Genomic DNA, 14646 nt, shown 5'->3' on the forward strand with positions numbered 1-14646 from the left:
AGTTTTAGTTGCACGTTTTATTCTGTGCAATCACGTTTATTGCACTGATATTCATGTAGTTTCGTGCAACATTAGCCTACGAGCTCTAAATAATTTATAATCCAATGCCTTCTCTCAAAACATTTCCGTTTTGCTCATGACGACAAAATTGCGTATTAGTGACACGATGGCTGTGAAGCTGTGACAGATTTTTTCTTCATATAGGCTCCAAGATTACCCCGGAAGGAGGCTGCAGCAATGAACTTAGGAGACGCCTGCTTCTGGGAAAGAGAGCGATGGCTAGCCTTGACCGTCTAGTAAAGAGCAGAGACATTAAACTGCCGACCAAGATCCGTATAACTCGTGCTATCGTCTTTCCAGTTGTGATGTATGGATGCGAGAGTTGGACTGTGAAAAAGGCTGACCGCCGAAGAATTGACGCGTTTGAATTGTGGTGCTGGCGAAGACTCTTGAGAGTTCCTTGGACTGCCAGAAGATCAACTCAGTCGATATTGTCGACCATAAACCCTGACTGCTCATTGGAGGGTCAAATTCTAAAGTTAAAGCTCAGCTACTTTGGTCATCTGATGAGAGGAGAGGAGTCGCTGGAGAAAGATTTGATGTTGGGAAAGGTTGAGGGCAACCGGAGAAGAGGTAGGCAGCGAACGCGGTGGTTAGATTGCATCCTCGAAGCGCTGCCGATGAAGGTATGTGATGTTAGGAAGATAGTGAGAGACCGGAAAGCGTGGCGTGATATGGTCCATAGGGTGACAATGAGTCGAACACGACTGAACGACTGAACTGAACTGACACGATGGATACAAAGGTCTATATAGAGCTTCATTTTCACTCGTATTTTCCTCTCTTGTGTTAGGATATCTTTTACGCCGTAGTGAATCATAACGACAAATTAGCGAGTACATCACAGCTTTTTATCCCTCAGGTGAACAATACGGAACTTTGATGACATAGCCATCGATCTGAAGTTCAAAGCGAAACTGTAACATGTGAGAGAAAATAATTCAGTCAAACATATTTTGTGTTCATAGGCATTTCCATACAACAATCATGTACTGTAATATCTGGCGCATCAGTAATATGAAAATGCTGAACAGGAAGCATAGGAAGGTGAGCTATAGCTCTTCACACTCTGAATAAAGTACAGTCTCTGGATTTCACTAATTCCAGAAAGTTCATGGTTATGTTCTTTTCATTATACTATAAAACGAGTTTGAGCGAAAAGCACCATGGACAACGTGCTTTTATTTACAAAATCGAGCTGTGTGAAACTGGTTCACGACCCTTTCCCCGAACAGTAAGGCAAGCATCAAGAAACTGGTATATGTACTGTAGGAGTTAGAGAACCATCTGTTGGTCTGTCTGTTGGAATTGCCGAGAGGACCCGGTAATTTAGCGAAGCGACATGGAGCATCAAAATTGTGGGCTACAAATGAGCGTAATGCATTTCTTCTGTTCGACAACTGAATGTTTATGCAGCGAAACCCAGAGCTTTTCCCCGCTGTTTTAAGCACCACTCTTCTTTCTGTGTCAACTTACCAGATTTTGGCAAACTCGCGCTAGGCTTCCGCTGTGTGGACAGTCATTTTATATAATTAGAAAATGTAATGTATTTCATATATTACGACTTTACCCGCAATTGCAAGTTACTTCGGTAAAAATAACCTTATTCAGAGGCAGGAGGTTCTCGCCTTCATGATGCTGTTCCTGATTTTTTTTCTTGTCTTCTGTGGGCATAGTCTGAAACATGCAAGATCATTTAATTCTTCCTTTTGTTTAACCATTCCGCTTCTAGATCGTTTACCTCTTGTTCATCTTTTGCACAAGGCTGCCGCTCTTTTCTCCAAATGCGTGTTAGAAGATCGCTGCATAATTCCGGTCGTTCAGTATTCTCCGTAATTTCGCCTATAAGGACGAAACGTTCAGTGTCATCTGTTTTATTTTAGCACAATAAATACCCTTCACGTGCGTTGCATTCCTTGAAAATATTTGACATTATATAAATAACTGCTATTTATTTTCGCGTCTGCAACTCAGACCTTGAGCTATAACAGATGATGCAAAGTAGTCTCTATATTTGGGCTTTTGTTGAAATAGCTGTCACTCGAGTAGTGGTCAAAGCAGTTGCTTGGGTTACTTCAAGAGGGAAGTACCATATGCTTTTCAAGTTTTCGGAAGCCCATAATTTTAACGCCATCGCCAATCCTTTACTACGTTGAGCGGAAGCAAGGTAATGCATACACTGAAGAAAGATCAGAGCCTTGACATAGTGTCGCAGTAACTTGACACACAGCCTAGTGCTCCACACTTCGGGAACAGTAGACGTGGAGGTAGTGTAGTGTTTCACCAGATAAAGGTTCACCAGATAAGGCCAGAGACAAAAGCAAATGATCCCGTACATTAGGAGCAAAAACATCAATTCTGCATCCAATGCAACTCCTGTCTTTGTTTGCGTCAATATAGGTTATACATCGTTGTCATTATAAGCTACCCTGCACCCACTGCAGTGCTAGATCCTTACTGCATGCCTGCAATTTACTTCGTCCAGTGCCACTTGCGGCCACCTTATTCTGCGAGCATTCTAATGCCATCTTCACACTGAATTTTACGCCCTCCCTGCTACGTTAGCCTCCTCTCGGAATCAGGTCCGTGTTTCTCCGAGGAACAAACATTTTCTTTGATGCGTTAAAGCTCAATAGAATGCGCAATTTTTTTACCACATTGAAGAACATTGTAGAAAGTCACGTTGAATATAATTACCATTTGAACAGTCCGAAGATGCATCAAGTTACTAGGCTCGCGTTGAAAAACAAAAAGCAAAATTCTGTATTGCTAAATCTAGTTAGGGGAAGACAAAGTGTCGGTTTGCTTGGTTCAGCTTTGGCAGGGCCCAGGTTTAGACATAGACATGGGTTTGCCGCAATTAAATTACGGAGACTACGGAGTCGAGGACGCTGTCAATACAAGAGGGAACGCGTGGTGCTGTATCTGCTGTCAAATGTCAATTGCTGGTTATTGTTTAGCTACGTAGCCACACTGTGACCTCTGGCTCATTGAAGGTCAGACGGGCGCCCAGGTAGACCTTTGCTGAGCCATGATGTACTGGAGCTTTCCTTTTCATTCGTCCAATATGGTCTTGAGGGATAATGAGTTTCTGTTTTATTCTTTCCAGATGTGTTGACGACAAAAACGTTTAAACAGAAAAAAAATTTTTTGGCAAAAAAAAAAACTATTTTCCTGCAACAGGCTCGCAGAAAATAAAGGCAAATATGTGGTGTAAAAGAGGGCTTCAACTTTATAAAGCTAAAAGGAGTAAGCAAGTAAGGTCACTAGGTCGGAATACATATAAGTGGCCAACCCGCTTGAGCAGGATGTTATGATTTGCAGCCGTAATGGCAAATAAGTCGCCCAGCCCATGCGCGAGGCTAATTGCCAGCAGCAGGAAGAGCCGCTAGCGGCAACTAAATAAATACCTTCTATTAGTATTCATTTTATATCTGCTCGCTGTTTATAGTGGGGCGGTAGACGGTAGGAGGCCAGAAGGTTGTGTATGTGCAAGTATTGATATTCGGCCGTAGGTACATATGGCGCACGTTTGACTAAATCCAAATGAGTGTGAAAATTTTAAAGAGCTTAACACAAACAAACTTCTACTCTCTGAAGTGTAGTGCTACATTGCAGCAAGATGGTTAGCTTGGCCTTGCTTTCAGTGCCTACTTTGACCGAAGTTGTACGAGCGCCACAACCGACAAAGGCATTTTAGGACGTTAATTTTTATCTTTGCCAACTTGGAATATTGTAATATTCTCTTATAGAAAAATGAAATGAATAATTCAACCTTCTTATTGTTAGAGGGAATTGTGCGAAAACATCTCTAAGGGGTGCAGCGCAACGGCTCGAAGCCTAGACAAGAGAATGGGACCGACACAGCGCAGAAGATATCATACCAACTAGCCCTTCAGTTCATATTGAATAGCTTTATTTCTAGTACAAGGGGCTCTGTGTATTCATCTTGTGTCGACCAGCCTTCCCGTTTAATTTCTGTTATTACAAATGCCATGTGCAAATCACGAATGCTGGGTTTCTGCATTCGCAAGCGCATCCTTCCCCCTGAAGTGTTGGCTCAGCGCTGTGTCTGTCCCATTCTCTTGTCTAGGCTTCATGCCGTTGTGCTGCACCACTTCAAGATGTCAGACCAACTATCCCTCCAGTTCATGTTGTATAGCTTTATGTCTAGTACAAGGGGGTCTATGTATTCGTCTTTGTCGACCAGCCGTCCCGTTTCATTCGTGTTATTTCATATGTCATGTGCAAACCACGAATGCTGGGTTTCTGCATTCGCAAGCGCATCCTTCCCCCTGAAGTGTTGGCTCAGTGATGTGCCGGTCCCATTTTCTTATCTAGGCTTTTTGCCGTGGCGCTGCACCACATGAAGATGTCAGACCAACTATCCCTCCAGTTTATGTTGTATGCGAAAACAAATTGCGCTATTCACTGCATCCCTTCGAAAACTCCGCTTTCCCAGAATTTCCCGGCCATAATAAGGTTTTCTGGGAAATATCTACCATGATGTAAAAGCGCCCGCACCATACGTGAAGGATTCAGGTTGGTTTTAAATGTATGAGTGGCGTTCTGATTCTTATGTGAGTGATGGTGGCTCTTTGTCGGACAAATTAAGGAGAGGGAGAAATTACGGAGGAGGCAGTGTCACTTTTGCGGATGGAATGATAGAATGCACTCTCGGCTCAGCTATGGCGTTTAAGTTTTTAAGCATTGAAATCTGGTCTAGAAAACAAATTTTATGTTGAAAATACAAAATTTATCATTTTCCTTTGAATTGCTGTTACTGCTGGTGTTTTCACTGATTGGTTTCAAATCGCAGGATATCTGAGCAAAGAAAAGACTTATAAGGGGTGTTTAATTTTATATTTGAGCAATGCAGAAAGTCTTCAGCAAGCAACTTCGGTGAATGTTATTATTACGCAGCTCGGACTGTTCTTTACTGTTCAGAACGGCCTCGTAGTGTCCAGGCAGTCAGGAAACGGTTTTTTTAAGAGGGAGGGGGGGGGAGGGGTGCGAAACAATTCCTTTAGCTGGGTTAACTTTAGGGTGCTGATATGGGCAAGATGGAATTGAGTGCATTTACAGCGTAAGCTAAACAAGAAAGGCCACAAAATGTTTATATTTACATAACTGTAGTACCTGTGACAGCGCTGAGAAGGATGCCGATCACCACAGTTGCGATGGTGGCAAGTAAGCTGGTCCACAAGTACGATAGGTGGAAGAGAAAAAAGGTGTCCTGTGATCTGAAAGAAAAACGAGAAAAGTATCAGCAATGCTCGCGGTAGACGTTGGCTGGCTCTGTCCTTGTTGGTACTGCTGCGAACGTGCGAGAAGTTATAATGACTATCATGATTAACATTTAAATCACGTTAACTCCCAAAATTCGGGAAAATATTACTGGACTCATTGATAACCGCCGGCAGCACACGCTACCAGAAAGACTATTGAGATTACCAGTTTGAGAAGCACGCAGTCTAGCCGAAGAGAACAAGTGTATTCATTTAAACTTAGTTAATTTCTTCGTTTTAAGGTATTCAGTAAACTTCTGGTATCTATTATATGCCCTTTTCTTGCGGCATTTTTATCTCTCCTTTAAATCGCGTCCTTTCCTACTGCGACAACATAGCGTGTTCTTCTTGATAAGCATGTTCTCCCTATACACTTGTTCAGTTCGTCGCCAGCCTGATTGTTTATTATGTATTCGCGTGCCTATCAGCAGGGCAACGTTGCGTCGCATTGCAGTGTTGAACATTTTACCGGGACGTTAAAGATCCTGCTATCCGGTATATCACGTGTCGGCTTTTCGACGTTGTGAGAATAAAAGAACGGAAGCGGCTTTGGTAGGCAGTGGCTGGCAGGTGGCATCACCGATAACTGACTAGTCCTGAGAGTGTGCAACCTCAGGAGACCACATGCCACAGCCGAGTTGGCAGGAGTTGAAAATACAGGTTTCGTTTTTGAAATGTGCAGGTAAGAGAGGAATTCAGGCTTCCAGGATTCTTTGATGTCGAGTTAGACACGCTGCTCATAAACCATACAGAGAAGTTGTTGCTGCTTGGTTAAAGTGAGAATCCATGCCTATAAAGAATGATACTTCTTCACTGTATTATGTTAAGATCGCGCTAGTGAGTATGAGTGGGATAATTGAGCAAGAAATGAAAGATCACCAGTTAAGCCAGTAATGGTGCATGTATACAAAAAGGAATCTGCGAGGGGTGCTCGCAAACGGAAGCCGCGAACACTGCCGCCTCATAGTCTTAAAGTTAGATTTTTAGTAACCCACAGTTTTCATCTTTTTTTTGGCTCTTGGTGCATGATGGCCTTGCTTGTTCCATAAAACACAACATAACACATTTTTTTTTTCATTTTCATTGTCAGTGTACGGCGTTTCCGTGAACCTTTTCAGCCAATTCGTTATGTGGCAGCATGCATTTACAAGCAAGCTTTGAAATATTTATTGTGATGAACATCATTGCTTGATTGCTGGCGGATAAGTTGTCAGTGCTACAATTCCTTCCTTAACTAGTACAGAATCAAGCACTATGCTGTCTACGTGCTTGTTTAGCAGCGACAACGAAACACGCGACTGACCACTAACATATTTATGGTTACCTTATAAGGTTCAATCCAGGTAAATATCTTTGCCTCCACTCCTCGTGCGAAAGCTTATTCGCAAGCATACCACCTAGCGTCGCTTTCAAGGCACAGCGAAGACTGATGTCGAGTATGTTAGCACTCTTGTCTGCATCGTTTCCCGGAGGCTCTGCAATGGTTATTTTCTCAGCGCCCTCCAAGTTCTAGCACCTCAGAGGTATTTCCTGGTCTCACACACGAGGCAGCGGTCAAAAAAGGAAGAACACTCTCGGAACACTGTCGTAAGCATGGTGCACAAAAATGGCCCAGCAATTTTCAAAACATTCCTCACATAGTAACTAACTTGTCATGCATCTCCAAAACATGCAGGAGTAGTCATGTTCTCATGCGTAGGAGCAGCATTCAGAAAAAATGAAACAGCTGCAAATCTGAACAACTTGGACTTGGTGGCGCTAATGATCCCCATAACGACTAGTGTAGCCGCCAAACTTTTTCATTGCCTTCGATATCGTTTTTAAATCGCGCGTCTCCTTCACGCAAGTGGGATACACTTTCTTCCGATCAACACAGTTGTACGAAATTATAGCTTCCACCCTGAGTTTGTGTAAAACAGCTGTGTGCAAATCTCAGATCGCGATGATTTTCTCAGTAATTGGGAATATATGTTCCCTAAAATAAAATACCTAGCAACAGTTACGGTACTACACAATTATACGTTTCAAATTAGCCTTCAAGGTACTTGAACCAAAAATGATCAGACGTGATCTGCTCAATTGGGAAAATGTCGTGGCGCACTGCCGCGTCATTTGAGGTGCGGGCAGCGTATGTCAAAGCTGCGGCTCAAACAGGCAGCACTGACGGCGCGTGAAACACCACAGTTTTTGTCGTACTCTGCTCATTCACTTTTGGCTCGCCCTGTTTTCGTTCGGCTTGGCCTCATTTTGGCGTTTTTATCCACGCTATCTTGGCTGCTGCAGCAACTTCTGCATCCGCTTTCTTGCCGACGATCTCTTTGCTATTTCTGTAAATTCATCTCTTTTTTTCTCTTAGCCATTTTCCGAAAGTCTTGCTCCCGATTCGCCCCAAATTTCTTCTCCGAATACATCACCATGGCTATTGACGCTCATCTCCATGAATAGGCGCCAAAAACTTCTCAATAAATCAACTTTGTCTAGTAGAAACTGTGGACATGAATGATTTTTCTAGCGTTCCCACGTACTGAAACATCCCTATGAACATATTCTTACGCGCATTGATCTTACGTTGTAGCTGGTGCAAAATGCTCCGAGTTCGATAGGGATTTAGTCCAAGTCCGGTTGTGGGGGCAGTAGTCCAGTGACACCGGCATTTGTGGAGGCCTCCTTCTAGTCTGCATCGTCACAACCATGTGGCACATCTGGTAGATGACTGTCAGGAGCGTCGCTACTCCAGCACCCTGCAGTGTGCAGCGCTTGTCGCGAATTCTTGCCAACGATGAAATATAAGCAGTTTGCTTCGCGTTATAACATTAGCGCCCGTATCGGTTATGTCATTTTCTCTGATCGATTGAAAAGTACTATGGGCTTGCTTGCATGGACAATGCTGCCTCACTGGTTTGTTCTGTATGCAGTTCGATACGGAATAATATTGGGAAATGTGCGCACAAAAGGATCTCGCCTTAATGCCTTTACATCTGTGCTCATTCATGCAACGTTTCCCTCGAAATAAACTCGATCCAAAATAATTTTTTTCTTGTCAAACACTCCTTTCTTACGTAGCGCTGCAAGCAGCAAATCGCAAGAAACTGGTACAAACCTTTGAATGCACGAACGGACAAAGCACTGCAAGAAGGCACACGCCCACGAATGGTCCAGTCAGTCCCGCGTTGACCATCATAAATATCTGTTCAAAAAAAAATTGCTTAGTGAACATCCAGCAAGAAGGCTCGTGGTAGCGCTTGCAATGGCAGACCTCTGAATTTGGTTTATAATTTTTTTCAATTACGGATAATCAGCGTCACATTTTTGAGTCAGGTCTACAAAACAATTTGTTAGAAACGCCGGCCATTTGAGCTTTTCAGTATTGTCATGAGTGCGAGCAGGATATTGAATTGTAACGTCCATCCCTCTAGCGCGATATCGAATATTGTTCGTAATGTAGATTGCGGTTGCGGATGTTATATATAATTTAATAATATATAAAATACCAATAACACCTACGACGCTTTATATCTAGAAAAACTGCACCGTATTCCTTACGAAACGGATAACGGTTTCTGTTTTTAGCAACCAAATTAGCTAAAAAAAATAAAAACATTAAACATTGAGAAGAGGTGAAAGTTGAGGATCATATCTACGAAACATGCTGCGCGTAAAACAACATTGTCCATAGTCACGCAGCATTTGACCCCGCGAAAACTTTTCAACACTTTTCGGCACCCAAGAAAAAATTGTTTCATTGTAACTTGTGAAAACTTTAAAGCACATAAATAGACTTGCCTTTACCTGATATCCTGGCAGACATTGCCAGCCTATGTAATACGTTGTTGCTCTTGCAATGTAAAATTTTAAATTTGTGTTTCTGTCTGGATATATTTTAAAGAGACAATTGTTATTGGGCGCAGTTATCTAACATATGCAGCTTTTCAAATGATCAATGTTTCACCTAATTTGATCTCGCCAATAGAAGCCTTAAATAAAAAAAGCATTTATTAGCTTGTTTTTATGCTTTGTCGTGCAAATGTGAAAAACAAGCACTCTATCGTTTTTTCTTTATATTTGACAGGTAACCTTATACAGCAGTCTGATATTTTACTCAGAATTTTGGTATACACTCGAAATACCCGAGCCTTGATTCTAGGTTTAAGGCGTGCCAGCTGCCATTGATCGCAAATTCTTCGATCTATGTTGCTTTATGTTTCCAATTTCATTACCAACTTCTGCTTACTTTTTCTTTGTATCTTTCTTGTAGGATCCGCGGATCACAATGTATCTATAGGATGTCCATACATTTCGCAACTATTTACCGCTGAGAAGACTAACAAGAAGTATTGGGCTGCCTTTTTCCAACTTTGATTTTGGGACAGCAGTCAACTGTCGCTTAAATCTTTAAACAGCTCTGTTTGCATCCTCCAGTGACGTTAACTAGAGACAAAAGCAAGTGGGCCAAAATATTTATTAGCTTTGTTATCTGGATGTCAGGCCTGACATTTGCTTGCAGCATTTGCTTACCCGATATTTTTCGTGATAACGGTGCATCCTTGGAGCAGGCACAGCTTAATCTAGGCAATGGTCAAAGCAAACTTCCTTTGACCGCTGTGGCGTTAAGAGGAACCTTATGTGCGATATAGGCTCCTGCAATCTATTTATCTCCTCAAGAAGTGTTTGGGACGTTCAGTAAATACATATAACAGATTGGAGTGTCAAAACTTGGAAGTTGGAAGCGGAATATTAATAAAGCTTAAGCCGCTCATACTGCTTTGGAGTCTGCTTCCACTCCACTAAGAGAGAAAAGGCTATCCGTTTTATAATTGTTTATGCTAGCTGATTTGATCTTTAGGCAAGACTATTATTGCTATCCAGTTTGTTACCCTAAGCGACCATGGGTTATACTCTCTTCGCACTACATGTCCTGCCAATGCCCATTTCCTCTTCTTGATTTCCACTGGAATGTCAGTGACTTCAGTTATTTCTATGACCCACTCCGTACGCTTCCTATCGCCTAATGTGACCCCTACAATTTTTCGTTCCATAGTCCTCTGCGTTGTCCTCAACTTAAGTAGAACCCCCTTGGTTAGCCTCAACATTTCAGCCCCATAGGTGAGTACAGGTAAAATGCAACTGTTGTATACTTTCATCTTGAGCGATACCAGTGAACTGCTAGTCATGATCTGCGAGTGCTTGCCAATGCGCTCTATCCCAATCTTATTCTTGTTATTTCCTTTTCATGGTCAGGATCTGCGTACTACCGAATTCCAAGGAAAGGAAAGCGTAGCAGGGGGCGGAAGAAAGTTCGGCGGGCGGATGAGGTTAAGACGTTCGCAGGAGGCCTGTGAAGGCAGCTAGCACAGACCCGGGTTACTTAGAGAAATATGGGTGAGGCCTTCACCCTGCAGTGGGTTTAGTGAGGCTAATTATGACGATGATGAATATTGCTATGTTAATTTTTCAAGTTTCCCTCATACCTACGACGTATGATAGCGCCAAATGTGTGCTTTGTAACAATGTTGTGTGTGTTGTGTTGCGTTGGTTTTTATGGCGCATAAGCAACTAAGGCTATCATGTGCCAAGAGCAAGGTTAATTATGTTTTGGTTGCAAAAGAGGAAATCTATATGCTAAAAATCTGTAGTTTGTTTAAAAGGTTTTCTTCTTGTAGACAACTAAAAACAGATGCTACGTCTGCAATTGCTCTTTCTCCTTAAGGTAAGGTGTGGTGGAATGGGATGGTATGATTGTAAAATATTGTAACATGTTTTCTGCGTAGTTCGTCAAGTTTTGAATATGTAATTAGAATGTGGTTTACAATGAGTATCTCAACACATTCTTCACAAGTGGGTTGATTATGGTTTATCAGTATAAAGTTGCGTGGAAGATGCATATGTCCAATACGAAGACGGCGTGCTATCACTTTCATAAAACGCTGTTGATGTGTGCTCAATTTCTGTTATCCTACTACAGGCTTTATGAGGCGCGACCTATTATTTTCTTGATTTTTCCAAAACACTGCCATTTAATGTTCTTTTTATGTTGCATTATTTTATGCAATCTCTATGTGGCTTGTTTACTTTCTGAATCAATTTTTTTGTGGGCTTGTGCAGCACATTCGTCTGCTCTTTCATTGCCATCAGTGCATACGTGACTTGGGATCCAACAGAATACTATGTTATGTCCTTGTGTCATGATCATTTTAGATTGTTCATTATGTCACCAAGTAGAGGCATGGCAGCATTCCTGTGATGTAAAGCCGTGAGTACAATCAATGAATCCTCGTCACTGTTCTAAATGCCTTCATTCACTTTTTTCTACAGCTGTCAGGATAGAATAGGATTCAGTGCGCATCAATCTTTAAAAGATTGATGCGCACTGAGGAAGCCTAATTATTTGTTTCCAGTGCTCTTCATAACGACACAGTCAACATAAATAGAAGTTTTTGGTCCATCTGTAAAAAACTATATCTGCTGTACATTTCTTTCCCTGTGCTAAATTCTTGTACTATGTACTCTTTAGTAGTTTGGGGTTTGTTGAAGTATATTAGAATAAGGTCACAGACTGTTGCTAGTTTGTATCGTAGAACGTGGGAATGTTTTTGTGGCAGTATCGGGCAAGGTTTGCAGATTTTTCAGCTCACCTCATATGTCTTCGAAACGCACTATTAGCGGCCTCGTTGCTTGTGGTTTATTTGTGAAAATTACTCGTGAGCGGTATGTTGGGATTATTGAATAGCATAGGAGTTTTGCTATGCAACAATCTCATAAAGCTCGTGCACCTATAAAAGGTCGTATGAGTGTTTAATTATTTCAGAATTAAAAAACGTTTTCTTCCCTCTCAGATAGGTGCATGTTTTGAAAAGAAAGAATACTCAAATCATATAGGCATTTGCGCTAAATAAGTAGCTTGTCTTCAAATAAGGGCCCAAAGCAGCTAGTTTGACGCAGTCTGTTTTTCTTATCTGACTATAGGTCATGTACTTGGCAGCAACACTTATGCAGATTTTTATGTTGAGTGAGCAGTAATTTGGGTTCATCATAAAACCGACATATAAGCGAGTGGACGAAATTCTATTTCAGGGGCTTTCCTCACCGGCACGTTCACACCTCTGTAAAACTCAGAAAATATGATCCGTGTTCGGTTCACGAAATTCCTACCTAAAACACTGTATAAACCCTCTTTTCAGAAAATGTACTCCTCCACTTCACTAAAATAAAAAAACGACGAGAACATGAGCAGTGGACACAGCGACTACCCAAAGATTTCTGATCGATACCATTCTTTGGGAGAAATTGACAAAAAGACAGGTACACGTGAGCAGGAAGGCACACTTCGTTCTCGTGTTTCTTCTCCGCGGTGTGCTGATTTACTTTAGATAACGTTATTCTCAACCACAACTGTACTGTTCCGATACAATTAGTCGATTTCAGTGCTTAAGATCGCGGGAAGGACGTGAAGGATCTTTCAAAAATATCATTCTTTACTGAAGAACTATTTATCACAGAAGTTGTAGAAGAAAATTGAGATTTTACTTCCAACACAATAATAGTTAAAAAAATAAGCACTAAAGAAAAGCATATTTCTCTACTATTTCAATTATTATGGCGGTTTAGGCTTCCACTTATCTTTAGCCAGATTCTAGCCAAGGTTTAAATAAGGTCGTTGTTTCAGGGCAGCATGAATACCTTCGAATGCCTGATTTCGCAGAAACCAAGCTTAAATATGGCTGCAAAGCTCACGTCTAAAACATGAGCATATCCTGTGAAAAGTCGCCCTTACCCTTGTCACTGAGCCCATATGTGCGCACAATGTGCTATAGATGGTCATTGTAGTGCCCAAGAGTATTGCTAGAAATGAGAACAATAAACAGTGCTGCAAAAAATGAAATTTTTCTACGAAGGCAGAGTCAATACTTTCATACAATTAGAGGCAATAGCATAATTAAATTTGAAACTTCAAGTCGGCAGCTTTAATAAATGTCAATGCACCATATTAGAAAGTGGTTTTTATGATTCTTATTGAGCCCTTTATAACGAATTTATATAAAAACATATCATACTTTTCTTTGCCTTAACTTTCTTAGTGAGAACTGGACATGAACTCGCACAGTATATAATTTCTGATTGTTGCGATTGTATGATGCTTTGTAAGTAAGAGGAAAAAAGCCCCACACTTTCAGCTATAAAATAGCAACATACATTCAAAACAAATAAGCTATTCTGCTCAAGGTATTCTGCAAGAACTCATATTCTCAAAAAATTCCTATCCAGCTCCGTAAACTATCCCGGCAAACAATTAGCGCAGCATCGATCGTATTCATTCCCGATTGACATTTTTGTTTATAATGATTTTATACCTGCTTTAGTTAAGATTATAACGGCAATGAAGGCGCTATAGATATGTTACACTACTTTTACATGTCATCGTTATTCTCTAATGCTAGCGCTACTAGTGGTGTTTTGACGTCATAAAATGCTTTCTAGTGATCTACATGTTGTTTATATTATATTTTGTTCAGTTCAACACCTGATTTAATTATTATGGCGAAATTATATATATTTCTGTATATGATTCACTGACACAAATGAGGCAGTGGACTAAATTTGTGCCGCTCCATTGGTAATATGGCAAAACAATGGTCGCAGTGTGGTTTACCTGATGCCTGTTTTCTGTATTTTTCTTTTGAAACCACTGAGAATTCTTGTTTGTAGTGTTTAATTGTGAAACTTTGGCCATTTCTGCGTTTGTCAATATTGCGCTGAAAAACCCAGTCAGAATATTTTCAGCGGTGATCGCCACTTCTGCAAGTCTGTTGAGAAACAATCTTTCCTCACCCGTGCCACGTGTAATCCACAGAACATGCTGATCGGCCTTGTTGTAACGCCGAGAAATAAAATCAATGTAGAGGATAGCAGCTTGTGAGTTAATGGCAGATGAAACTGTGCTGAAAGACATAAGGAGAAAATATTGTAACTTGAGTGGGACAGAGGTACAGATCATTTGGGCGATAACAGAAAAGCCGACTTTGTCCCACCCTCCTTCCGCAAAAACAAAAGAACCCAATTACAGCTGCTACGTGAGTTCATTCACAAGACAGCAGAGCAAGAGCAAGAATGGAATCGCCATCGCAATCGACCACGCTAGGCCTAAACACGCCAGAGAAGTTATGTTATGCCTCATGTAGCCATACAAAGTCAAGCGCTTGTGTAACCCATGCGATTACAAAGGAAGAAGTAAAGTTCTTTGAAATTGCTGCTATTCAATTCCAACAAAATGTTCTGCTGGGCGAGTTGTTACTTTTGTGTG

The 14646-nt window shown here is 41.3% G+C and overlaps 1 protein-coding gene across 1 annotated transcript in view; it reads right to left on the reverse strand.

Moving 5' to 3' along the window:
- Positions 1-911: 911 nt before the first annotated feature.
- LOC146208962 (sodium-coupled monocarboxylate transporter 1-like) overlaps positions 912-14646 on the reverse strand; it is a 32328-nt gene continuing 18593 nt past the window's right edge. Inside the window, exons 4-10 of the mRNA XM_084579598.1 lie at positions 14175-14284; positions 13120-13187; positions 8449-8535; positions 7917-8089; positions 5200-5303; positions 1802-1902; positions 912-977 (exon numbers count right to left, since the gene is read on the reverse strand). Of these exons, the coding sequence (XP_084435724.1) occupies positions 912-977; positions 1802-1902; positions 5200-5303; positions 7917-8089; positions 8449-8535; positions 13120-13187; positions 14175-14284 (709 nt within the window). The remainder of the gene's footprint in view (positions 978-1801; positions 1903-5199; positions 5304-7916; positions 8090-8448; positions 8536-13119; positions 13188-14174; positions 14285-14646) is intronic.

Source organism: Amblyomma maculatum, chromosome 1, assembly GCF_055883805.1.
Source record: "Amblyomma maculatum isolate TAMU_Amacu chromosome 1, ASM5588380v1, whole genome shotgun sequence".
Lineage (NCBI taxonomy): Eukaryota > Metazoa > Arthropoda > Arachnida > Ixodida > Ixodidae > Amblyomma > Amblyomma maculatum.